The 26,923-nt window shown below is 42.3% G+C and overlaps 1 protein-coding gene and 1 long non-coding RNA gene across 2 annotated transcripts in view; one reads left to right on the forward strand and one right to left on the reverse strand.

Moving 5' to 3' along the window:
* Positions 1 to 1,662: 1,662 nt before the first annotated feature.
* The window catches only part of NINJ1 (ninjurin 1), a 28,809-nt gene continuing 3,548 nt past the window's right edge, over positions 1,663 to 26,923 (forward strand). Inside the window, exons 1-3 of the mRNA XM_083489452.1 lie at positions 1,663 to 2,125; positions 13,783 to 14,014; positions 22,466 to 22,621. Coding sequence (XP_083345578.1) covers positions 2,051 to 2,125; positions 13,783 to 14,014; positions 22,466 to 22,611 — 453 coding nt within the window. The 5' untranslated portion in view covers positions 1,663 to 2,050 and the 3' untranslated portion in view covers positions 22,612 to 22,621. The remainder of the gene's footprint in view (positions 2,126 to 13,782; positions 14,015 to 22,465; positions 22,622 to 26,923) is intronic.
* Positions 17,775 to 22,086, reverse strand: LOC310700239. The gene is made up of 2 exons (XR_014522521.1): positions 20,918 to 22,086; positions 17,775 to 18,549 (listed from the first exon to the last, which is right to left on the reverse strand). It is a non-coding gene; the product is annotated as an uncharacterized lncRNA (long non-coding RNA).

The raw sequence follows: 26,923 nt of genomic DNA on the forward strand, positions 1-26,923 counted from the left end.
GATCGTGACGATGACGGGGACTTGGATGTATGGGAAGCCATGTCTGTAGCGTACTTTTTCTGTGAATTTGCTTAAAAATAGCTCAAAAACTTCATTATAGTTTTTTGAGATTTCACAAAAAAACTCAACAACTTTGGAAAAATACCCAAAGAAACTTTTTTTGTCCTGATTTTTGCCTTTGGAAATGTGGGGACCCTATTTAAGCTATTCCTTCCCAGCGTGATAATCATACTTTGTTGCCGGTGATCAGAAGGGGTGGGTGTGTTAGGCGAAGAGGCTTTCTTACCAGAAGAGTGCACAAGCAGGCTTTTAAATGCAGGCCTTTCTCTTCCTGCCATTTGCCCACTCAAAATCACCTTGCCCAAGCTACTTTTCTCCCTGCAAAGACAGATACTGAGATCCCATATTTCTGGGATGCTGCCTCACATCTCTGATATGCTAAGCGAGCTGTAATCCAACAGACTCCCATCACTTCATGTGTTTAGGAAAGCCCAGAAAACCTGCTGATCCCTGCCTTCTGCTGATGGCTTTCATTATTGCATACTGTAGTTTGGTAACTTTTGGGGTACAGGATGTTCATGTTTTATTTTAACTAGCTTTTCGTGTTTCTGCTGTTGTGGAATTGCATTGCATTTTCATTGTACGCCACCTTGGGAGTGTTTTTCTCTCTTTAACAATGTCATTATAAAAGTTTCAACTAACAATTAAAATACATAAATAAATACATTTCCCCCCCATGCCAAGCAAGCAAATTGGCAAATTGTAGGCACTTTTGACTGGACAAAGGGCAAGAAGGCGTTCAGCTAAGAAGATCATCCCACTGCTATTTCATCTGCTCCCTTATCAACCTCTGACAAGGGTTGATTCAAAGTGTTGGTGCTGACCTTTAAAGCCCTAAACGGCCTCGGCCCAGTATACCTAAAGGAGCATCTCCACCTCCATCGTTCTACCGGGACACTGAGGTCCAGCGCTGAGGGACTTCTGGCGGTTCCCTCACTGCGAGAAGCCAAGTTACAGGGAACCAGGCAGAGGGCCTTCTCGGTAGTGGCACCCGCCCTGTGGAACGCCCTCCCATCAGATGTCAAGGAAATAAACAGATATCTGAGTTTTAGAAGACATCTGAAGGCAACCCTGTTTAGGGAAGTTTATAATGTTTAATAGGTTATTGTATTTTAGTGTTTTGTTGGAAGCCGCCCAGAGTGGGCGGGTATAAATAAATTGTTGTTGTTGTCTGAGGCTGCTTCTCAAGTAAAATAAAAGGTGGGAGAGGAACTGTGTGTAAATGTGTAGCTAGGCACTACTAAGAAATATCCAGACAAGAATAAGCAACATGTCAGGGTGTGTGTGTGGATTTCTTCTTGAAGATCTAGTTTGAAGAAGAGCCCTGTGTAAGCTTAAAGCTGCCTTAATGCATTGTGAGACATGAATGGCTACTTTGGGACAGAATATACTTTGATCTACTGTCAGGGTGTCTTCCATCTCGCCATGTGGAGTGCAGCATTGTCAAAGAGCGTGCAAAATCCACTAGGATGATTAGGGAGCCAGCTGTCGTCTCCCTCCTTTGTTAGATGTCGAAGGGCTTAGCCGTCATCCTCTGGCGAGGAGGGCGGGCCGCTTTCCTGGAAAATAGGTATCGCGCCGGGCCGCCGGCTGAAGTCATTCTCTGGCAAGGAGAGCCCGACACGCGCCTGGCCCAGGTTGCACCAATAGCAGGAGCAGCAGCAGCAGAAGAAACTGCCCTTTGCAAACAGGAGCAGCGCGCCGTCGGCGCCGCCCCGGCAGGCAAAAGGGAAGTACCGCGGACCGCTCCCCATCTGTAGCAGCGCCCGGCCCTCGGAGGCGGGACGGGGCTCCCCCCCCCCTGCAAGGCTGCGAGGCGGGAAGGAAACCCGGCGCTCCGCTTTCTCGCTCCCTCCCTCCTCGCGCTCTCCAAAGTGCCCGTAGCCCACAGCGCGAGCGGAGCTCCCGGGCCTAGCAAGGCTCCCATTCCCGGCTGGCCAGGAAGAAAGGCGGAGAAGGCAGCTCCCACAGCAGCAGCGGCGGCGGCGACATGGGCTCCCCCACGGACACCCACGAGATGAATGGGCTGACGGCGGAGAACGGCGACGCGACGCTGCCCGAGCAAGTAAGGAACGCCCCGGGGGGAAAGGAGAGGGAGTGCGCGCGCGCGGAACGGCTTTGCAGTAGCCGCGGGCTATTGAGCGCGCTTTCCGCGAGTCCGGCGTCGCCGCCTGAGGGAGAAGAGGAAGGCAGGCGATGCAGCAGGAGACGGGGAGCTGACATTTCAGACGCCGTGCGCCCTGAGGGGCCTTGTTTGTTTCCCGGGCGGCAAAACGGGCAAAAGTCCGCTCTGGGAGGCAGCTGCGGGAAGGACGGGGATGTAGAGGAGACCTGTCTTGCCTGGCCGAAAAGACTTTAGGAAAGCGGCGAGGTCAGTGCCAGCCTGGCTGCTGCTTGGCAGGGATTTCCCGCAAATCTCAGCCAGCCTCCCACAAATCTCGGCCTCCAGGGAAGGGCAGGGAGTAAACAGCGAGGGCGGCTTCTGGGCGACGGAGGAGGGAAAAGGAGCCTCTGGGCCCAGGCTGGCAGTAGATTTGTGTTCCCTAGTTCTGCTGCACTCACAGCTGCTTTTCCATAGTGTAGCTGGGGCAACCCCGGCAGACGGGTGGGCTACAAATTATTATTATTATTGCCCATCACTGTCACAGTGAAGTGTTGGAAATGAAAATAGCCCGAAAGAGGAGGAGCCAGAGGATAGCTTTCTTCTACTGATCTACAAAAGAATGTAAACAAGGTGACATGTAGACTTCAGAATGAGCAGGGAACTGCATCAGGCCAGGAGGAATTCATGTCCTTAAGCTGAAGGCTTGCCAACTGAAGTTTACTTGTGTCTCCCCCATGACCCACCCAGTTACCACCTTAGAGACAAAAGAGGTGTGGAGCGGTATCCGTGGCAACAGAACCTGATTTCACTGAAAGTCTGTTTTGATGCACTGGCCCATCCACCTACCGTAGATCAGGGGTCAGCAAACATTTTCAGCAGGGGGCCGGTCCACTGTCCCTCAGACCTTGTGGGGGGCCGAACTAGATTTTGGGGGAAAAAATGAACGAATTCCTATGCCCCCCCAAATAACCCAGAGATGCATTTTAAATAAAAGGACACATTCTACTTATGTAAAAACACACTGATTCATCCATGACAGGTGGCCATCCAGCCTCTGTTTAAAAACCTCCAAGGAAGGAGAGTCCACCACGTCTCGTGGGAGTCTGTTCCACTGCTGAACAGTTCTTACTGTCAGATAGTTTTTCCGAATGTTTAGTCCGAATTTCCTTTCTTGCAATTTGAAGCTATTGGTTTGAGTCCTACCCTCCAGAGCAGGAGAAAACAAGCATGCTCCCTCTTCTGTCTGACAGCCCTTAAGATATTTGAAGATGGCTATCATATCTCCCCTCAGTCTCCTCTTTTCCTGGCTAAACATACCCAGCTCCTTCAAGCGCTCCTCATAAGGCTTACTTTCCAGACCCTTGATCATCTTCGTTGCCCTCCTCTGCAAGCATTCCAGCTTGTCAACAAATTTTATTATATTACATTGGTACTGTTTGCCCTGCCCTGCCCTGCTCATTTTGCTTTGATTTTCATACAAAAGCTTGCCCTTCCTCTTGTCAAATTTCCTTAGATCCAATTTCAGTTCCCCTTTCCCTCTGATGTGAGATATTGCTGGATGGGGAGCTAGTATCCACTTGCTCATTGGAGCTGTTTGTCCTGTCTGAAAAGGGCAGGAGGTCCTTTGTGCCAGGGTGCACCAGGGCTCAGCCCTGGCATTTATTTTAAGTGCCACAGCTCAAAGCAACACACAACAAAGGCAGAACAGATTCAAAGCCATAGATTCAAAGGCCAAGGCTTTGGCTTCCTAGTCAGCTCCTGCTCCCACCACCAACTTCCTCCCCTCACCCAGTTCCACTGGCAAGTGCAGAAGACTTGGGAGAGGGAGGTGAGGATCTCTCTCATTTGTATTGGACTTTAGAGAACATCAACAAGATGTTCTCTTGTCCAAACCTTAGAAATAAACCCCTGTTAGTCTCCCAAGTCTTCTGCTTTTGCCCTAGAGTTTGGAAGAGATTTGGGGGTGGGGAGATGTTTCTCGTGTTGTTAGAATAGGGTAAGAATACTCCAAGGAGGGTATATGTGCTGCTGGGTTCTCTTCCTCAGAAGATTAGAAGCATTTGTCCCTGGTGATTTGTTGAGTAGATTTGTGAACACTTGAAAATGCCTCTAAGTCACAGAATGCATTTCAGTTACTACTGAGCAACTACTGAATCCCCCCTCCCCCATCATAGATTCAAGAGAAGGGCTTTCAGTTCATAAGCGTGGTGTTTCAAGACAATCTCCTCTTTGTCTAAGAAAATTTAAGCATAAGCCTATCAGAGTGGGAGTTCTCATCATAACTGCCTTGAAAATGGATTATTGGCCGGTGGCAAATCCTCAAATTTTTGATTGGTTTCTTAGTTCACCTTTTTGGGGGAAACATGATTGAACTTGTAGTTTATTTTGCAACTCTAAGCAACTTTGGGTGGTAGACATTTTTTTGATATGCTTTAGTCTGGTTTCTGGTTTGGCCCTCAGACTGAGATTGCTTTATTTGCCATGGTGAATGAGTGGTGCCTGGAGGCTGAGAAGTTGTAAAATCTTTTTGATTTTACTGGACCTGTCAACAGCTTTTGATCTAGAAGACCATGGCATTCCACTTGAGTACCTGATCGACCTGCCAAGAGTTAGTGGACTGCTTTTAAGTGGTTCCTCTTCTCTCTGACAGGACAGTTTCGGAAATAGCCACCGGCCAACTGTTATTTTTAGTTCTCTGCAACTATCTTCACTTAAATGGTTTTATCCCAGCCATTTTTAACATCTGTATGAAACCGTTTGTAGAGAGAGCCTGAAGTTAGCAGCATTCTGTTGACGCTCACCTCTGTATTTTTCACATCCAGGAACACCAGTCTTAGAGCATAAAATGAGATTTGGTGGTCATGGAAAATTGAATGAAAACAAATAAGCTGACACTGAATTATTGCAAAGAATTAGAAATAGTGATGGTTTGAGAATTCTAGAATCTGTGGAGATCCACTGGTGATCACTAGAGTTTATATCCCAGCTCTGTTGCTGAGATCACTGTTGATTGTGTCCTGAGTTGGGGAGGCTCATTTGATGTCGACATGAAACCAAGTCTTTGTGTTATCATCCCAGTCCTGTGGAAAGCTCTTCTAGTAGATATTCGGCAGGCACCTTCTGCATTAACTTTTAAATGTCTGCTGAAAACTTTGTTATGCTGCCAGGCTTATGCAGACAATTAGGAACAATATTTTTTTTGGAATAGCTAGCTAGTAATTTGTGATTTTAATTTGTGAGGGGATTATGTGGTTTTATTTACAACAGTCTGTATAACAGTTGAAAACTGATTTTTAAAATTAAATTTGGCATATAAGTATTTTTTTTATAAACAAACTAATTAAAAGGCAAGGGTCAAACTGGCAAGTGGTAGCCCATATATCTCCAAGCACCCTGCTCACACCCCCAAGCTCATTTTTCTTCCCCTGCCCCACATGAGTGTTTCGAGTAACTTCTGATCAGGTGTGAAAGTAAAGAATGGACAGAGTGAGTTAAATATATAACAGTTACAATCAATCAATCAATTAATCAATATGGAAGGTTTAGTTTTGCATTCCACCCACTTCCCCTTCCCCCCTGCCCTGCCCTGCCCAATTCAATGTGTTCTGAAGGCTAGTGGTAATATTAGTTGGGCCAGAAATGCATACTTGCATACCAAATTTACCATGCAGAATTAAACAATTAGGCTTACTAGCTAACCATTTTTGTTATATATACATTTTCATAAGGCAGCTGCACACAGTTCAGTGGTTCAGTGATTCTCATTTGTATGAAAGCAATCACTAGCAGCACAGAACTGCTAGTCTGGTCAAATTTGACTTTCAGCTAATTACTCCATGCGTGAAGGCATTAGAAAATGCCTGTGTGTCATAACATTAATCCTATGACTCAGATCCCTGTTTATATTCTGAGCTTATGCAAATGTAGGTCTATGTGCAGGCATGAGTACTTCTGCAACATAATAGTATGCCCACAAGCCACAGCAAGATTCTGCTGGATATGATTTTTTTGGAACATCTTCCAAGAGAATATTCCTGAGTAAATTAAGACCTTGACATATAGACAGGATATAAAATGTAAAGGCCATATTTTGAGAAACTTCCATTCATCTCAGGAAGTCTGACCCACAGATGGGAATGTTTTCACATGTGGATCTACTATAATGCAAGGACACAACTGCACTGCTGTGAGTGTGAAATGTAGCAATTTCCCTGCAAACCTTTCCCTATTTCTTAGTACAAGAGCTTCAGGAGTACTGTTTCTGGAGTTTGCATAATCAGGATCCAAATCTCTGAATACTTTTAAAAAAATGTTTTGTTTGCTTGAAATTTGTTGCAAAAAAGGAGATTTTTAAAGATGTACTTTTAAGGGAATGGTGCAAGTCCTCGCTATGTTGAATCAAATGTTTGTTATAACAGGGTGGGGTTATTCATTTAAAACCACTGAGCTTTGCATTTGAAGGCCAGGTGAAGCCTCGGCATAAGCAAGTCTGCAGCTTATACTTTCCCCCATGAGGTCACACATGCAGAATTTTGGGGTGAGACTGTCTACATGTTAAAGGTAAAAGGTAAAGGGACCCCTGACCATTAGGTCCAGTTGTGACCGACTCTGGGGTTGCGGCGCTCATCTCGCTTTATTGGCCAAGGGAGCCGGCATACACCTTCCGGGTCATGTGGCCAGCATGACTGAGCCGCTTCTGGAGAACCAGAGCAGCACACGGAAACGCCGTTTACCTTCCTGCCGGAGAGGTACCTATTTATCTACTTGCACTTTGACGTGGTTTCAAACTGCTAGGTTGGCAGGTGCAGGGACCAAGCAACGGGAGCTCACCCCGTTGCGGGGATTCGAACCGCCGACCTTCTGATTGGGAAGTCCTAGGCACTGTGGTTTAACCCACAGCGCCACCTGCGTCCCTTGTCTACATGTTACCTTCCTTATAAAACAGAAGCTGGAAATGGTCTCCATGTGATGGGAGTCTTCATGTACTGTGTGCAGTCATCCATCGCATAATTATTCTGTGGTGAATGTCTGTCTCAGCACCGGCCATAATAATGTGCTGCTGGCATAGAGACTGTGTAATGTGAAAGAATCAAAATATAGTTAGGTAGCGGTGTGAATGGTCCATTGTGTCACGGCTTATGTGTGTAGCTTCTTTGTGATGAAGCTATTTTGTAGACAAGTCCTCTAGAGTGGTTCTGCACAGTTTTAATGGCCTAACTATCTGTTACTTTAAATCTATGGTTTGGCACAGCATCAGTGTTACAACCATTAAACGTAGAAGTCTCCAGTTCACGTGGAGACCATGTAGAGAAGCAGGGAAGTGGGGTTTGGTCCACATTTCTTCTAGATTCTAGTCAAATATTTTAACAGGCTTTATTTATAAATGAAAATCTTCTCAATGTAGTATTTTCCCGTGTATAAGACTAGGTTTCCCCCTTTAAAATAATGTCAAAAATTAGGGGGAGTCTTATACATGGATACATCTCACATTTTCTTAAATCTGAGTCTCCAAAAATAGGGGGCGTCTTATACATGGGGGCATCTTATAGATGGAAAAATACAGCATTTAAATCATACTTTACCACAGGCCTACTAGCTTCCCTAGTGCAAATTCCTATCAAGAGTCTTCTTGTTGTTGTTTAGTTGTGTCCGACTCTTTGTGACCCCATGGACCAGAGCACGCCAGGCACTCCTGTCTTCCACTGCCTCCCGCAGTTTGGTCAAACTCATGTTCGTCGATTCGAGAACACTGTCCAACCATCTCGTCCTCTGTCGTCCCCCTTCTCCTTGTGCCCTCCATCTTTCCCAACATCAAGGTCTTTTCCAGGGAGTCTTCTCTTCTCATGAGGTGGCCAAAGTATTGGAGCCTCAGCTTCACGATCTGTCCTTCCAGTGAGCACTCAGGGTTGATTTCCTTCAGGATGGATCAGTTTGATCTTTTTGCAGTCCACGGGACTCTCAAGAGTCTCCAGCACCACAATTCAAAAGCACCAGCCTTTTTTATGGTCCAGCTCTCACTTCCATACAACACTACTGGGAAAACTATAGCTTTAACTATACGGATCTTAATTCTGGCTTGGGATTCATCCAGTCCAGCCTTTCGCATGATGTATTCTGCATATAAGTTAAATAAGCAGGAAGACTATATACAGCATTGTCGTACTCCATTTCCAATTTTGAACCAATCAGTTGTTCCATATCCAGTTCTAACTGTTGCTTCTTGTCCCACATAGAGCTTTCTCAGGAGACAGATGAGGTGGTCAGATCAAGAGTCTTAAGCATTACTTAAGAATACGAAAAAAGATCTAAATAGAATATGGATGTTAAAAGACATGTATTCTGGGAAGCAGTTTATTGTGTTAATTAAATGTTTGAGATTTCCAGTTTAATTCTAATAAATTTGCATTTGCTACAAGTGAATTGTTTCTTTATGTTGATCTGTACTATGTTTTTCAGACATGCTTTTGGAAAAAGTCACTGATTTCTGAAGAGGTAAAGAAACACATAGCTAGAGTTTAACTGGATATCTTAAAAGCAGTTCAGGTCTTGATTCTGTTTAAGCCAGGGCTTAACTTATAGATGACCAATATTACACAATGCATACATAGAGCCATACTACCTTGAGGAGCCATGTCACATCCCATTAATATAGCCCTGCCTTAGCTCTTAAATGCTCAAAGTTGGGAAAGTGAATAAGAAGCAGATGAGCATGATAGTAAGAAAACATATGCTTGATGGGAACAGAACGCATGATGCTAACCAGAAAAATACCCACCCACATGCCAAGATTAAAACACCACTTTTAAGTGCTTAACAGATGTAAAGCTTTTTCTAGAAGAAAAAGCAAGTTAAAAAGAGAACAAGGAAGAGCCAAACAACACAGATCACAGTTTCAAAATGAATAAAATAATTCTGTACATCTCATGGTTCCAAAAACATTATAAGTAAACAAGATGTCTAATCCACCAGAAAAGCAGTTAGTATTAAAATGTATGTTTGCTAATCTTATGCATATAATTGTGAAGACCAACATACAGCCCCAAAATAAGGAGTGGGAAATGATTTTCTTTCAGGTTGAAATGGACTGCTGCATTGGAGCAGCTGCAGGGAGGCACCTCTTCCTACACTCGAGTAGGACCCTGGCAGAGACACATGCCCGACTGGCATGTTCTCTCCCTCCTCCCTGTAATATCTCCCTCAAACAAAAGTCTCAGTTCTTTCCCCCACTACCCCGCTGTTTCAGCAGTTTTGATGCAAGCAATCAGAAATGAGAACATTTTCCTGTTCCGGGAATTAGGCAGGAGGGAGATGCCCAGCTCTGTCTCACTTCCTAAAGAAAAAAGAAAAAAGTATCTCAGTGCTGGACTTTGTTGTTTGCGGCATTTAATTTTATTTCACTTCTTGTCCAACAGTTAATATTTGTGTTTTTTCTTCATGTATGCACTTGTTTATCCCCAAAAGATGTCAGAAATGCATATTCCTGATAGAAACCTGGATAAATACTATGACAGGTCATTTACAAATCTCTAAAAATGCAGGGCAGATTGTGTTCATGGGCCCAGAGGGGGCAGGGGGGAAAGTCAGTGTGGTGCAGTGGTTAGAGAGTTAGACCAGGGAGACTCAAATTCAAATGAGACCTACTTTGCCATGTAGCTTAATGGGTGACCTCAGCTGGCCTAAGCCATCTCACAGACTGTTATCAGGATAAAGTGGATGGTGTATGCTGTCTTGAGCTGCTTGTATAAATATACTAACAAATCAAGACCCCTGACCTCACTTTAACAAGGAGTATGCCCCACCCTACACCATCCCACATTTTTGCACAAATGTGCAGAAAGATGGTATTCAAAATCAGGGGAATAAAAAGTGGGTGTATTTGCACAAAAACCAATGTAACTTGAAAAAAAAGTTCTAATAACTGGGGGTGGAAGGCAGGATGGGGCAGTAGCAGGGAGGTGGGGAAACACATGCATTTAGTTTATATCAGGGGTCAGCGAACTTTTTCAGCAGGGGCCCGGTCCACTGTCCCTCAGACCTTAGTGGGGGGCAGACTATATTTGGGGGGGGGATATAAGAACAAGTTCCTATGCCCCACAAATAAACCAGAGATTCATTTTAAATAGAAGCACACATTCTACTCATGTAAAAACACCAGGCAGGCCCCACAAATAACCCAGAGATGCATTTTAAATAAAAGGGCACATTCTACTCATGTAAAAACACTGATTAAAAACACACCGTCCGCAGGCTGGATTTAGAAGGTGATTGGGCCGGATCCGGCCCCCAGGCCTTAGTTTGCCTACCCATAGTTTATATTAACAATAAGACTTGTACCTCTTTAGTGAGGCAAGAAAGCAAAAATGAAGTGGAATGCTAATGGCTGGAAAAAGACAATATATTTATTTTCCAGATGGCTTCATAGAAGCTTTGTTGTCTTCTGTGTTGTGTCACCCTCATCCACTGCTGTCTCTTTTCACAGATTTTAGTGTTTCTGTAATGCTTCAAAACTCTGCAAAATCTGTTTCACCAGAGTCAATAATGGAACAAGAGAATTTCTGCATCCTGTTCCTATGAAACAAGATAACATCTGATTTTGTCCAGCTCCTAAAACTCAACCATAAAACAATATTCTTTTTCCCCACAAGTTCTTCATAGGCTTGAAATGTTTAATGAGATTTTGCTGATCCAGGGCCAGTGTTTACCAGATGACAGTAGGATGAAAGTACTGTACATGCTGCACATATGTGTATCTTGGAAATATATATGAAAGTTTTCAGGGTCCGGATATTGGGGTCCCCTCTTAGCCTTAGATATTTTGATTGCAGGGAAGGTCTGCCCAAGTGTGTATATTCTGCAAAAAGGTCAGAAACCTGATTATTAAGTAAATGTTGGGAAATGCTTGCCAAAATATTGCACATTGAAGTTCCACTTCCCCCACAACTCAGAGCTTCCTTGATGGAGTAGGACCAAAAGTTCACATGGCACAGCACCCTGTTCCCAGCAGTCTCTGCTTCATAGACGCCCACAAAGTTCACCACCCCAGCTCTGTTCCTTTGGCATTAAGCTCTCCCATTCCTCCTCTCTGCAGAGCCAATGCAGCTTTTGCGTCCTGCTCTTACAACTGCTTCTAATCATTTCCTGTCACCTCTCCCAGCACTGTCTTAACCCATCCGATTCCATTCCACCCATCAGGAGGTGTGTGCTGGGCAGAAAGAAATGCAAAAAAGAGAGCTGTAATGACCAGAGAGCTGTTGCTTCTTTTCCACCCAGTGGCTCGCATGGGTCAGGGGAGGTACATGTGTACTCCTTCTCCTACCATATATACTACTCCTGTTTTCCTGGCAGCCCTGTTCTTCTTCCTTAGACTAAATGCATGTGGTCATTAGGGTAGGGTGGGGCACAGGAAGCATGTGAAGCCTCTGCCTGCCCAGGGAAAGATGCACTATCTGTGCATGCCTTTAAGAATGTGTAAGATGTTGCTGTGCTCATTCATGGAGGTCCCTGTGGAACTGACACTGGTTTAATGGCAGAAAGATCCACTGGCAGCAGATAGGCTTCCCTCAGAACAACTTGGCTCCCATGGTCCTCTCTCCTCTCACACACAAATGCCAAAGTTGTTCCCTCTTTGGCCAGCTGCACATGCGCACAAGAGTGCTAGCGTGATGACAGCCATACGTTTTTATGTATATAGGAAGATACCCTGAAATTAGGGCAAATTTACCCTGTTAATCTTTTTCCATTAGTGTGAAACACTGACTTCTTTTATGTTTTGTAACTAGTCATATAACTTCTTTCTGCACAGAAAGTATGTTCTTGTAAACTGAAAAGCATGAGTCATACTGGGAAATTTCCAAAAACACACACAAAAAACCCACCTCACTGCACATTGCATTGCATTGCAGCAATACTGAAGTGTCACGCTTCTCAAGGAGAGTTCCTTACCCCCAATTTAGAGCTCAAATAAAAGTGACAAAAAAGGAGAAGGGCATGTTGGAAGTCAGCAGGAAAAAAAACCCCATCAAACTGATTTATGCTGTTAGGAAAAATATCCAACTACATTTTACTGCAAATACATGATCTGTGGTGGCACAATTAACAAGCTTACTGGATGCTTAATTGCACACCTTGTTAACTTTTTGCTTGGCAAACTGAAATTTACTGGCTCATGATGGACAGGTCAATGTTCCATTTTTCATGAGCACCTTCCATGCTACAGTGAGGGAAACCGCATTTGCCTCAAGCAGGTTGCTGATGTGATGGTGAGGCCCACAATATCCTTTGATATTCAGATATTCAACAGGGGTAGAGGAGCAATGATTTGTGAGCAGAAGCTTCTGAGCAGCCATTGTCATTTGAGAGGAAGTCTCTCATTCAACCTGATTTTAATTCCACCCTGTGCCAGGAATTAATTTACCATAAGTATTAGAACAGACCCAAACTACAGTTTCTTCCAAACAAATGTCAAGACATTGGGATAGGGAAAGGATGCTGACATGACTAGTTACAGGAAGCAGCAAGGTGGCATAGATGCTGGGGCACAGAAGCACATGAGAGAGGGAAGGGCTGGTGCTGCAGCCCGACACAGACATGGAGGGGGCACTCTTCCCTTTGGAATAGGCAAAGTGAGGGGACAGCGAAGGAAAGGCCATCTGTCTTGGGAGGTGGGATGGGACGAGCCGACAAAGGCAAAAGTGAAACCACTTTGTATGTATGTGGGGGTGGTTGGGCTCACCACAGATTAGCTGGCAGGCTGAGGGCATCTGTGGCGCAATGTGTGACTCTTTAGAAACCTAAGGTCTGATGAAATGTATAACTTACGGAAGATTTCATCAAATATCTGAAAGGACAAATCTCAACACTAATAGGGTTGCCATACATCCTATTTGGAATACTGTAGTGTCTGGGCTGAAATCGGCAAAAATGTCCAGGAAAATCCGGCCACATGGCAGCCCATTAAAATTGCCAAAAAAGGCAAGTTTTTTTGCAATTTTGCCAGAAAAGCTTGACAACTTTGCAAAAAAAAAAAAAAAAAAAAGTGCCACAACTTTTCAGTCCAGATTTTCACTGTTTCGAATATGGCAACCCTAACTAAACTTGTTAGTGTAAACCAAATCGTGGTAATAAACTTCATTCTGCTATTGTGATGGGGCATGATTGGTAATTTAAAAAATAGCTACAGGCAGCAGAGTATAAAACTTATCTTTGTCAAACAGTGCAACTTTCTCCAAGTAGTTCTGAAGCTCTTACTTCCTACCGTTTAACCAGGACTTTACACGAATATCCATCTTACTCACTTCTTCCTAGAACATAACTTTTCAAATGGTGAAGGAGAGCTGCTTTCAACCATGAAACAACCATGGCCAGTTGGTGTTCTGTATTTATGTCACACTGTCCTGCCAGAGAGCACAGAAGGGCTTATATGGGGTTTCCCATCTCAGCACTGATCAAAGCCAGGCCCTCTTTGCTTGCTTAGTTGAAATGTATTCTGTGCAACCTGCTTCCCATACAGTGTACTTTTAAACACAGCTGTAGCTGATAGGAAACAGGGTATTATCACACTCTGACCATGCTTCTAATGCTGCCTGAATCATGACTCTTTGAAATGTTGTGCCTTTCAGCCTCGAACACAATGGCTGCAGAGAAACAGACAAATTAACATCAACCATTATGCCAATAAGAAGAGTGCGGCAGAAAGTATGTTGGACATTGCTTTGCTTATGGCGAATGCATCCCAGCTCAAAGCAGTTGTGGACCAAGGACCTAGCTTTTCAACCTACGTTCCACTTGTTGTCCTCATTGGCATCTCACTCTCACTTCAGATCATAGTAGGCGTGCTTCTAATATTCCTTGGTATGTATAGTCACATGAATTTCTTCTGATTTTGTGCCGTTTATAGTATTCGTTTCTCTGTTTCAAAAGAGGCATTCTCATATTTTGCAAAAATAATTGTTACAATCTTGGTGTTCATTTTTCTATTTTAAAATGGGCATGTAAAAAGAAACTTCTTTAAAAAATAGCTATATCCTACTCTTATAACAAAGTTCCTTTAAATAGTTCCATATAAGTGGATGGGTGTATTATTATATTTTATTATTATTATGTTCTTATCAGATTCTGTGCACTGCGTGAGAGACAAAATAAATACATATAATACATGAATAAATACAATATAGGACCAGTTCTCTTTGAATAAGAATATTATTGATTAGCCCCTTTCAGGTAGACCCCTTGATGTTATTGCAATTGTGTCAATGGGGAAGGTGGAGCCAACTGCTAGCCTAATCCATAGGTCCCTCACAGGTCGTACCCCCAAACTTTGTAAGGGACATCAACAAAGGAAAGCAGACTGTGTGCCCTGTGTGATCAGGTTTCCCATTCATGAAGAAAATAGGCTTCCATCAGACTACGAACATGTGCAGGTTAGGAAATATATGTGCAAACTCTACAGTATCTTTTGTTGGGTTATTTTGCAAGGCTGCCATGGAATTACTTACATGAAATATTTACTGAAGTAAGATACTAAATATATTATTTTCTGAAAGCTTTCCTAAAATTTTACCATTCATGTTGTGGAAAAGAAGTATCAAAAGACTACAGTTACGACATTTGTTTCTGAGGAGTAATTTTTAGCTCAAGAAGTATATAGGAACTGTCCTTCCAAACCCTGAATTTATGTAGCCTGAACTATACTTTTCTTCCATCTGAACTATACTCTTCTTCCATGCTGAGGAAGTCATACTCAGTATTTTAACTACTCTGTCATTTTCTCAGATCTATAAATAGTTTTATTTTGGCTTATAGCATTACAACACTATAGTCTCATTAGGAAATAAAAGTAATTGCTTCAAAAGCAAGCCCTCCAAGGTTTTGAAAAGGAAAGTAGTAAATATGGCTTGGAAGCCAAGGACTTGTGACTGGAAAACTCCAAAGCTTGTATAGCCTTTCACCACAATGGGTTTATTATATAGGATTCCCTTGGGCATCTTATCAACGTCAAAATAGTTTTCTATTACATAATGTTCCAAGGTACTTACGAAAGTAGCTAAATGACATTTCTGCTTCTGCAACAGGAGATAATCAGTCACTGACCACATTTTGCTTTTACTTTTTAAGAATATTTATAGACCACCAGTTCATAATAAATATCATGAAATATCATAATTAAATAATTGTAAAACCATAAAATGCACAACAAGTGACCAACACTGAATAAAATTCATTCTCTATTGAGGAAAACGAAAATGTTTTAAGCAGGCAACAAACTATCAGGATTGTAGATGCTTGTCTGATTGCAATAGAAACATGGTTCCAAATTACTAGTGCTACTATGCTTGGTTCACGCAGAAATGAAACAAATATTCATCTGTTTAGAAAGTATAAACATGAGGTCAATTTATAAGGAAGAAAAGGGATAATGTTTCTCAGACACCTTGTGGAACATTGAGTTAGATCCAAATTTGCTCAGAGCAGACGTCTCTGAACTAAATGCTCCCAAGTGCAAAAGCAGAGAAGGCAGTTTTTGGCAATTCCTCTTTCTCCATACAGCCACCTATCCTCCCTAACCGCCCCCTGCCAAAAATCCACTTTTCGCAGAAGAGTGAGTTTATACCCAACCAGAATTTTCATCAAATGCTGTGATTTTATATTTTGTGTGTATGAAATGAAAGCACGTTGTGAGGGCTTGGCTTTAAAAAGCACTTTTACACTTTTAAAAAAATAGATTTTAAATACGTAACAATTAATGTTGGTAGAGTATGAGATTCTTAATCCTGGCGTCATGGGTTCAAGCCCCACATTGGGCAAAAAGATTCCTGCATACCCATCCAGTACAAAAGGCAGGGTTGAAAACATTGGTTTATTGGCAGCCTCAGTTTCACCTCAAAGTTTGCCTTTAGTAATCATTTTTCTTGATTCATGGTAGAACTGGGTAGTCCAAATGTTCGGCTACTTTTTCCCCTACCCACACAGGGATATTGAGAGGTTTCTAGGAGCAGCTCACTTGTTATCAGGCCTGTTCATTTCAGGGCAGAAAGGGAAGGAAGGAAGTGGTCAGATCCGTAGCCAGAGAGATGTTTTGTTCCAAATGTGGCCTGGCAGCTTCTCATGCCAGATTCCAAGCCTATATTTTAGCAGTAGGACTCTTCCCCTCCCCCTTTACAGTGGTACCTCAGGTTAAGAACTTAATTGGTTCTGGGGGTCCGTTCTTAACCTGAAACTGTTCTCAACCTGAAGCACCACTTTAGCTAATGGGGCCTCCCGCACCGCCGCTGCGCGATTTCTGTTCTCATCCTGAAGCAAAGTTCTTAACCTGAGGTACTATTTCTGGGTTAGCGGAGTCTGTAACCTGAAGCATATGTAACCTGAAGCGTATGTAACCCGAGGTACCACTGTATCTGTCTTTTAAATTGCGAGAGCCAGAGAAGTTTAAATCCTTCACCCCTGTGTCCTGTATTGCCATGCTGCAAATGAGAGCATAAATTTACTTTCCTTGCTCCAAGTTGAACTGGGAATTGAGCTAAAGTGAACTATTAACCAGTTTTAAAATGCCAAGATTACCTGCCCAGATCACACTTTAAAATAAAGAGAGAGCAAACACTTTGTATGTGGAATGTCTCCTTTTGGTGGCACTGAAGTTCAAATTTATTCATAAGGCAACCAAATACAGACATTCATCCCATAGATTCTGTAGTACCAAAAACCCTTTTGTAAGACCTTTTTCATTGGCAGGGGGATGAAATAGATTAGGCTACATGAAATGACAGTGGGATTGGATTACTATAATAAAATGCTTAACAATACCTGTACTTAAGAATGGTTTCAAGTTTAGCTCTATTGTGTAGTACTACAATAATGAAATAAGATTACTGCAATTCCCTCTGAAAGCTCGGAGCCTGGCTTTGTTAATAGACAGTGTTGCATTTTAAAAGAAATAATCAAACCCATACTTTATATCTCCAGTGCTGGTGTATCACCTGAAACTGGGTGATGTCTGAATGCATAAACCAGGGAGTTACACCCTGAGCTCACTGATTTCTTTCCTGCCAGCAGCCCACCTCATTGATTATTACAGTATTATTTTTTTTTCTAACAGCTGTGTCAGCTCTTAAAAATCATGTTGTGTAATAGCAGTCACTCTGGACTGCTTGCATTTCTTGGAATCATATTATTGTGATTTTAGAAGAAAGAGGATAGCATCCACATGATTGAGTCTGTACACCAAAGTTAATTTTAGGGCACACATTTCCCACAGAGAGCAGCTCTTCCCATCATACAAGATACTGCTTTTGAAATTTTTGGGAGTTTCCAAAGCTGCTAATGTTGTAATATGGGAAGTCTTCTGTTCAAATAAAGAAAAAGAAATTTCGTTGAACCTGCACATGCTTCAATCTGGCATTTCTCAACAGGTTCTTTGAATCGTGGTTCATATCCGCTGCAAACTTTATTTTGAAAAGTCTGAATTTAAAATTAAGCATTTTTGGATCCTCTCCAGTCGCTTCACGGTGCTTTTCTCTGTCTCAATATGAGGCTATGTTACCCATCCTGCCTAATGCTTTTGAAAAAAGTATCTTGCTCTTCGTTGATTTAACTTTGTTACTATTTCCCCCCCCCCATAGTACTCTGCTCTGTAATAGATTGATTGTGCTGTATCAACAGCTTATCACTTTTGAATATTGAAATAACTGAGCCTCGTTTCTCCCTTATTACTCCTAATTCCTCATAGAATGCAGTGTTCTGGCAATTAGGAGAGCCTGGTCTGTTGCATTGTGAGGAATTTGCTTGTGGAGAAACGTGTCCGGGTTTAATTTTGGAGGACCAGGAGGTTCACATCATATAGCACCCATGGGTCATGGCTCACTGATTCTTTAGATTCTGCCTCATGTCTGTGCAAACTTTATTTTTAAAACTCTGAATTAAATATTAAGCAATTTTACATTGTTTCCAGACAAGTGAGAGCATTTTGAAAGGCAGTATTTATAAAACATGAAGAATCTGTGTAGTTGGAACTTTTATTGTGCTTCTTATTTTGTACAAGCCACTTCAAACAATTCAAAATAAGAGGAGACTTTGGTGCTAAGTCTTTGCTAATGCCAATTTCTCACAATAGTTTCTGTCTCACAAATTTCTGTGGTAGGAAAAACAAGACAAACCCATCACTGCTCAAGTTGCCCTAGTCATCTCCTGCCTTATGGGAAATCTGCTCATAGAAGGTCGTCTGAGGAGAGCCTTCACTCTCTCCAAATGTGGAGCAGTTCCTTCAGACTTCATGCAATTCCATACAAGAGCATGCATATTTAATACGGCCCATTTATACATTTTTCAAAACCTGGAAGTAAAAATAACACGATGCAAATCCCATCTCTCTTTTCATCCTGCTCTCTTTCCACCTCAGTAGTAGATAGGTAGCCGTGTTGGTCTGCCATAGTCAAAATAAAAAAAATTCCTTCCAGTAGCACCTTAAAGACCAATCAGAACAAACAACAACTTCACAACACAACACCTCTCAACCCACTGGAGAACAACAACCACCCTCCCAACAGAACACCGACCACCAACTACCACCAAAAAAGTGTTACACAAAAAGGGACTCCACATGGACCCCTCCTGATGGACACAATACCACACTGGACTTGTACATTGACTGCTTCCGCCACAGAATCCAAACAGATGTGACCAGAAAACACCATCGCTTACAACAAAATCTAAACCATGCTGAAAGGAGAGCCATAGATAATCTCAGAAACAACCCAGACATTATAATTAAAGAAGCAGACAAAGGTGGAGCTGTCGTCATCATGAACAAAACTGACTACATTCAGGAGGCTCACAGACAACTTTCCAATACCGCCTTTTACACAAAATTGGACTCAGACCCCACACAAGAATACAAGAAAGAACTAAACAAGATTGTTAAGGAGCTACCCCCACACATCCAGGAACAGATCCTCACCAACACACCAACAGAACCTCGACCAGGAACTTTCTATCTTCTACCTAAAATACACAAACCAGGAAATCCAGGACGCCCCATCATTTCAGGTATTGGCACTGTTACAGTGGGTGTCTCCGGTTATATGGACTCTGTTCTGAAACCATATGCCATCAGTGCTCCCAGCTATGTACGTGATACCACAGATTTTCTGAGGAAAATACAATCTTTAAATAATCTTCCCAACAATACTATACTAGCTACTATGGATGTGGAATCTCTGTATACCAACATCCCACACAACGATGGTTTACAAGCTATAAGGAACACCATTTCAGATAAAACCACAGCGGACCTTGCCACCAAACTCTGCCAATTTGTCCTTACCCACAACAACTTCAAATTCGGTGATGACCTGTTCCTTCAGATCAGCGGCACAGCAATGGGCACCCGCATGGCCCCACAGTATGCCAACATCTTCATGGCAGATTTAGAACAACGTTTCCTGGACTCCTACCCACTCAAACCTCTCTTGTACCTGCGATACATTGACGATATTTTTATCATCTGGACACATGGTCAACAGACCCTGGACACCTTTCACCAGAAATTTAATGATTTTCACCCCACAATCAACCTTACAATGAATCAATCTATGCAAGAAATACATTTTTTGGACACTACTATAAAAATACAGGATGGGCGCATAGACACCACCTTATACCGCAAACCAACTGACCGACAAACATATCTACATGCCTCTAGCTACCATCCCAAACATACCAAACAGTCCATTGTATATAGCCAGGCACTACGTTACAGCCGCATCTGTTCCAATTCTACAGACAGAGACTCTCACCTAAGAGATCTACAGCAAACCTTCTCAGAACTAAAATACCCAGCAGATGAAGTTAGACAACAGATCAACAGAGCCAGACTGATACCCAGAGAGAACTTGCTGCAAGACAGACCCAAAAAAGAAAATAACAGAACACCTCTAGTCATCACATACAGCTCCCAAGTTAAAACAGTACAACGCATCATCAGAGATCTACAACCTCTCCTGGACAATGACAGTTCTCTTTCTCAAGCTCTGGGAGGAAGACCTTTCATTGCCTACAGACAGCCACCCAATCTTAAACAACTCCTAACCCACAATAATACTACAACCAGACTTAACACAGACACTGGCACCAGAGCCTGCAATAAACCCAGATGCCAACTTTGCTGCCACATACACCCGGACAACACCATTACTGGCCCCAACAACATCACACATACCATCTCGGGACTATTTAATTGCTCATCGTCTAACATTGTGTATGCCATCAAATGCCAACAGTGTCCTTCAGCTCTCTATATTGGACAAACAGGCCAAACCTTACGCCAAAGAATAAACGGACATAAATCTGACATCAAGAATCACAAAACAGAGAAACCAGTAGGAGAACACTTCAATCTCCCAGGACATTCTATACAAGATCTCAAAGTAGCTGTTTTACTACAAAGGAATTTCAGAAACAGACTGGAAAGAGAAGCTGCTGAATTACAACTCATTACCAAACTTAAAACCATGGAAAAACCTGGGCTTAACAAAGACATTGGATTCTTATCTCACTATACATGACTAAACCATTTCTCACCTCCTCACCCCTTGCCTTTTCCTGTAAGACCTATTACAGTCCTTAAGAGTCGTCAACAGGCTCTCCCAGCTATCTGCCTATCTCCCATTCCCACCACCCTTATGAGTAACACCCCTCCCCACCTTCTCACTACTTAGTTGGTCTTTAAGGTGCTACTGGAAGGAATTTTTTTTATCTTTCCACCTCAGCCACTCAGGCAAAGAAAAAATGCAAGAAAACAGCAGGTAATTGTGATTCACACAACTGAAGCCCATCGCTTGCAAGTCCATGTCATTTAGTTGAGCAGGCATAAATGTTTTCTTTAGTAAAAAATAAAGCAGTAGGAAGTGAGCAGCGAGCTCATTTAGAATTCAAAGGTCGGAGAGACCAGGCAGAAACCTGTGGTAGAGGCTTTTAAGTAATCTTAAGCAGCACTGTCTCTAGTAACAAGGTAGCAAGAAATGGATAAAGCAAAGCAAATGACAAAATGTCACATAAAATTAGGGAAACTCTAGAAACATTCTAGCTTAGGATAGAAGACCTCAGGCCTGGTGCAGTGAGGTTGAGGGAACATTCTTTCATATGTGGTGGCCCTGTAAAAGGGTAAAAGAGTATTGGGAAATCCATAATGAATTGAAAATTTTAAAGTACTTTCCCCCCAAAACCAGCGTCCTTTTTGTTGGGGATAACTCAGACGGAAATTCCCAGGTGTCAAAAAATGTCATTTATGTATGCCACTACTGCGGCCCGTGTTTCGTTAGCCCCAAAACTGAAAACGAGCGAGGTCCTGACTAAAGAAGAGTGGCAACTTAAACTCATGAAAGATGCACAGCTTGGTGACCTAACATATAGAATGAGAGGACAAGAAGAACATACATTTAAAGAAGATTGGAAAATGTTTATTGAATATATGGGGAGGAATTGTGTACACTTGAAATCATTGGCAGCATTAAGATAAACTCAACAGTGTAGACACGTTTTGAGGGATGTAATAATGGAATACTGAGTGGTTCAGTTTATGTAAAATTTGCAGGGATTTATGATATGCAAAATGAACCATGGAAAGAGAAGGGAAGTCGCTGATATTTTAAGGTTGTTTAAATGAATATTTTAAATTGTAAAACATTTGGTGTTCTCTTCAGGCTATGTCCTGTCAAGCCACACCTCCTCACCAGGCCTGCTCCAAGCCACCCTCAAGAGCTCGAAGGTGTCCTTGAACTGTGGCAATGCTTGCCTGGATGGAGAACAGGGATAGGTGCATGTGTGTGAGTGTGTATGTGTAGAAACCTGGCTTTTGTGGCTGGAATGTAGCCCACTTATGCAAAGAAAAGTGCTCCAGCAATTGCTCCACCCACTTTGCTTCTGGCTTGTGGCCTCCGGCTGAAAAAGGTTCCCTGGCTGTTGTAGTTGATAAAGCCTAGTTTCTATGGATGATTAAAGTAATCATTTCCTTAATAAAAAAAGCATTTCATTTCACCTACTACTTCAAATATCGGCCTGTGATTGCAAATTCTTTGTCAAGACAGCCACTGAAAAGCATCCAAGAATAATGTTTTTTTGCTTTTTTATTATTCAGATAGTTGGCACGCATATCTCTCTTGAGTTCTACTGGCACACAAATTTTGTTACCTTCCCTTGCTGATATCTCTCCCCCCCCCCAGCAGAATTCCAATAATAACAACAATATAGTTCTCATATTTGTGCTTGTTTCTCTTTGGTAATATTTCTTTTGTTATTCCCCCCCCCTTGCAGTCAAATATGACCTTAATAATCCTGCAAAACATGGCAAGCTGGATTTCCTCAATAATCTGACAACTGGACTGGTGTTTATTATAGTGGTTGTGAATATCTTCATTACGGCCTTTGGAGTTCAGAAGCCAATGGACTCAAAAGTATAGGTCAAAGAAGGTGAGTTCCTACCCATAATATAGTTTCCCGATTATTTTTCATCTGTGATGTGGGCCTCTGTGACCCCAGATCTGAGGCACTGAGGGAGCCCCTCCCTTGAATGAAGCAGCCCGTATTTCCTCCTCATCTGTCTTTTCCTCATGATTTTCCTGCCATGGTTGTGGTTGTAGTTTAGCATTGCATTCACAAACCTGAGGCTTCTGGGCTTTCTTTTCCCACAATGAGACTAGAAACGTTCCCTTCCATTTTCAGCTACCCTTGGTTTGTTATTAGGGCAAAACCCTAACAACAGAGTTGTGATTATCCAAACTGTGGTTTAGGGAAACAAGACAGGCTTTGAAGTTGTGCTTTGAGGATGGCTTCTTTCACTAAACCGTAGTTAAGTTTGACTAGTGTTGTCTGGGTTCACCCACAACAACCAACGGCAGTTAGTTGAAAATGGAAGCAAAAGCTTCTGAACTCTTCACAGTCCCACCAAGTCTGAAACTTGTTTGTGTAATGTTAAGCTATGGTTTAGCATTGTGTTTGAATGCAGCCACTGAATCAGGATATGGATAAAGATTTAGAGTGCAAAAAGGAAGAATAACTAGTGGTCTTTTAGCCCCTCTTTCCCCCTCCCCTTGTCATAAATGACATTCTCTCAGAAGCAGAAATGTTTTCTCTTCACTGTTGCCCATGAGTGAAAGCACAGTAAAATTAATGTCCTCTGTCATTATATTATAATAAATAACCTTTTTAATGCAGTCACGAATTTGCATTAAACCACATATATGGGAGACTCATTCTGACGTAACCTAAATATGCAGTTTTTAGACTGGACAGTGTTTCCCCCTGCTCAATACACTTCACCTCGTCTCTACAGGAAACCCAGCCTAGGAAATTCTGAACCACAGTTTGAACCACATATTTGTGGAAACTTAGAACTGTTTGGGCTTTTTCCTCACTAGATCACTTTAAGAAAACCAAGCTGCCTCAAAGCACCACCCTGCTCCCCCCCCCCGGCTTGTAAAGGGTCAAAGTCAGTGCCTGGTTGATATAAGAAATCATTATGGAAATTCACACCTTCCACAAATACTCATTTACTACCAGTGCTCCACATTTAGCCCTTCCAAAGGCAGCAGAAAGGCAGAAGTGCAGAGCAGGCAGTGAGCTGATCAAGTATGAGAATGCTAAAGGAATGGAGTCAGCAAATTGTTAGAAAAGCAGAACCCAGCACTGTACCACTGTGAAGGAGGAAGTGGGACAAGGGGGTGGCGGGGATGTAGACAGACAGACAGACATTCAGAGAGAGAGAGCAGCAATGAGTGGACAAGACCAACCAGTGGAAATGGGTGGCTCCTTGCTTACACAGTCTTCTCATTTACAGGGAGCTGGTAAAATTTGGGCTCCTCCCTTGAGGGACTGTGAAGGGTGTCTCCGCACCCCTCACCCTTGTTGACACAAACGTTAACAAGTTCAGGTTATTTTGGACCAAGATGGAATTTCTAGGCCTTCTGACAGTACACCTACTCTCAAATGTCACATTGCCTTGTCAAAATACTAACACCAGTATTTGCTGACACCATCTATCAAAGTGACAGGAGGAGAAACCGTATTTCAGGTAGCATGTTATCTGGGAGACGTTAGCTTATATTAAGGCAAATGAGTTGTAAGGAGCTACTGGGCCACCTGGAGAGCTCTGCATTCTGGGGTGTGCCAGAAAGGGTGTGGCAAGGCTACATGCAGGAAAGAAGAAAGGCATGCAGTCACCAGCCAACCTGCTGGTAGGCAGCAGACTAATTTAGAGGGGTAGGCCGTCTGCATGCCCAGTATTAGAACATAAGAAGAGCCTGTAGGATCGGGCCAATGACCCATCTAGTCCAGCATCCTGTCCTCCCTGTGGCCAACTGATGCTTGTGGGAAGCATGAAAGCAAGACCAGTGTGGAATGAAATTAAGAAAAATCTGGAGATTTGGGCAAGGATGAAATTATCACTCTGGGGTAGAGTGTCCATGGTCAAAATGATGGTACTCCCCAAAATGCTTTTTCTATTCCAAACAATCCCGATAATAAAGGGCACAAAAAACTTTAAAGAATGGCAAAGGGTGATTTCTAGATTTGTCTGGGAAGGAAAGAAGCCCAGAATTAAGTTTAAGATATTAACAGATACCACTGAAAGAGGGGGCTTCGCCCTGCCAGACATGAGACTGTACTACGAGGCGGCATGCCTTTGCTGGATTAAAGAGTGGATAAAGTTGGAGGATACAGAGTTATTGGATTTAGAAGGGTATAAGAACAAATTTGGATGGCATGCCTATTTGTGGAGAGATAAGATAAAAGTACATAAGGGATTTTGCAGCCATATCTTTAAGGGACCTTTGATAGAAGTTTGGAATAGATATAAGAACACACTAGAACCAAAAACCCCACACTGGTTATCACCAGTGGAGTTAATAAGTGTAAAGAAAGTCAATATGGGGAAAAAATGGGGTAGGTACGAAGAAATGGTATTGAAGGAAGGAGGGAAGTGGAAAATTAAACCATACGACCAGGTAAAAAGATATACATACGATTGGCTGAGTTACTATCAGATAAATGAGATATTTAAAAAAGAAGTGAAAGAGAGGGGCTACGATGAAAAGACATCGAAATTTCAGAGAGAGATAATAAACTGTGATCGGAAAAATCTGTCAAGTATGTATAAAATACTGTTAGAATGGAACATGAAAGATGAGAAAGTCAAAAAAGTGATGACTCAGTGGGCAAAGGACCTCGGTCATGATATTCAATTGGAGAATTGGGAAAAATTGTGGAGAGTGAATATAAAATTTACAGCATGTGTACTGTTAAGGGAGAATATGTTAAAAATGTTATATAGGTGGTATATAACACCCGTTAAACTAGCCAAGATGTATAAAACAGATAACAAATGTTGGAAATGTAGACAAAAAGAAGGGACGTTCTATCACCAATGGTGGGAATGTGGGAAGGTTAAAAGCTTCTGGGACGAAGTCTATAATGAAATCAAAAAGATATTAAGCTACACATTTGTAAAGAAACCCGAAGCTTTTCTATTAGGTATGGTCGGAAAAGATATTAAAAGAAAGGATTGTAAAATCTTCCAATATGCGGTAACAGCAGCTAGAATCGTGGTGGCGCAGAAGTGGAAGCAGGAAGAAAGCCCAACGTTAACAGAGTGGAGATTAAAATTGACGGAATATGCGGAGTTAGATAAATTGACAGGGAAAATTAGATATATGAAGGATCAAAAATTTATAGATGACTGGGGAAAATTTGCGGATTATCTGGAGAACAAATGTTTAGTAAACACAACGCTAGTAGGATTTAAAGAGGCACTGTAAAACACTAAGAAGTATTGCTTATGGAAAACAATGTCTGAAAGATGGTACTAATGGCAGTACGAAAGATTGGAATGCGTTATAAAGAGATAAATACGAATGAATGTCAAGGACGTTGAAGGAAGTCCAAAAGAATGAGATGTATAAAACACGGATTTAATGTATATATATGGAAAGATGAATAAAAAATTTTTAAAATGCAAAAAAAAAAAAAAAAAAAAAGAAAGCAAGACCAGAGCTCAGCAACACTCTGTCTACCTGCAGTATTCACACTTCCTCCAACAGTGATGGAACATCACGGCCAGTAGCCATTGACAGCCTTATCCTCCATGAATTTGTCTAATCTCCTTTTAAAGCCATCTGGGTTGGTGGCCATCGCTGCTTCCTATGACAGCGAGTTCTGTAGTTCCATTACATGGAGAAGTAATGTATTTTATCCCATCTTGAATTGTCAAACATTCAGTCACATTTGGATGTCCATGAGGTCTAGTGTAATGAGATGGAGAATAACTTTTCTCTAACTACTTGCCTCATAGGGGAGTTGTTCCATCCCCTTGATTATTTTCATTAGTTGACAAAAAAGACAAATGACTGGGGAGGAAGAGCTGGAGGCTGTTGCCATTACCCCCAACATCTGTTGCCTAGGGTGGTTGCTTACTCTGTCTAATGGCAGGTCCAGACCCAACAATTCAGATTGGAAGCTCTTCCTGTAGAGACCTGTTCTCTTATACTTTGTAAAATGGCATGCCCATTTCTAGTTTAAGGAAAGTGGTGGTGTCGCTGGTGCAATCTGCTGGGGGGCACAGCGTGACCCAGTTGTGGGTCATGACTCACCAACTGAAGGTCAATAGTTTTATATACTTATCCTTGTATTTAGCATGCTCTATAGAACAGTAGGAATCAAAAAGGACTGGAAGGTCATATGGGAATTTTGGGGTGAAATGGTGAAGTGACTTCAAAAGGG

This window comes from Podarcis liolepis, assembly GCF_965112155.1.
Source record: "Podarcis liolepis genome assembly, chromosome: 2".
Lineage (NCBI taxonomy): Eukaryota > Metazoa > Chordata > Lepidosauria > Squamata > Lacertidae > Podarcis > Podarcis liolepis.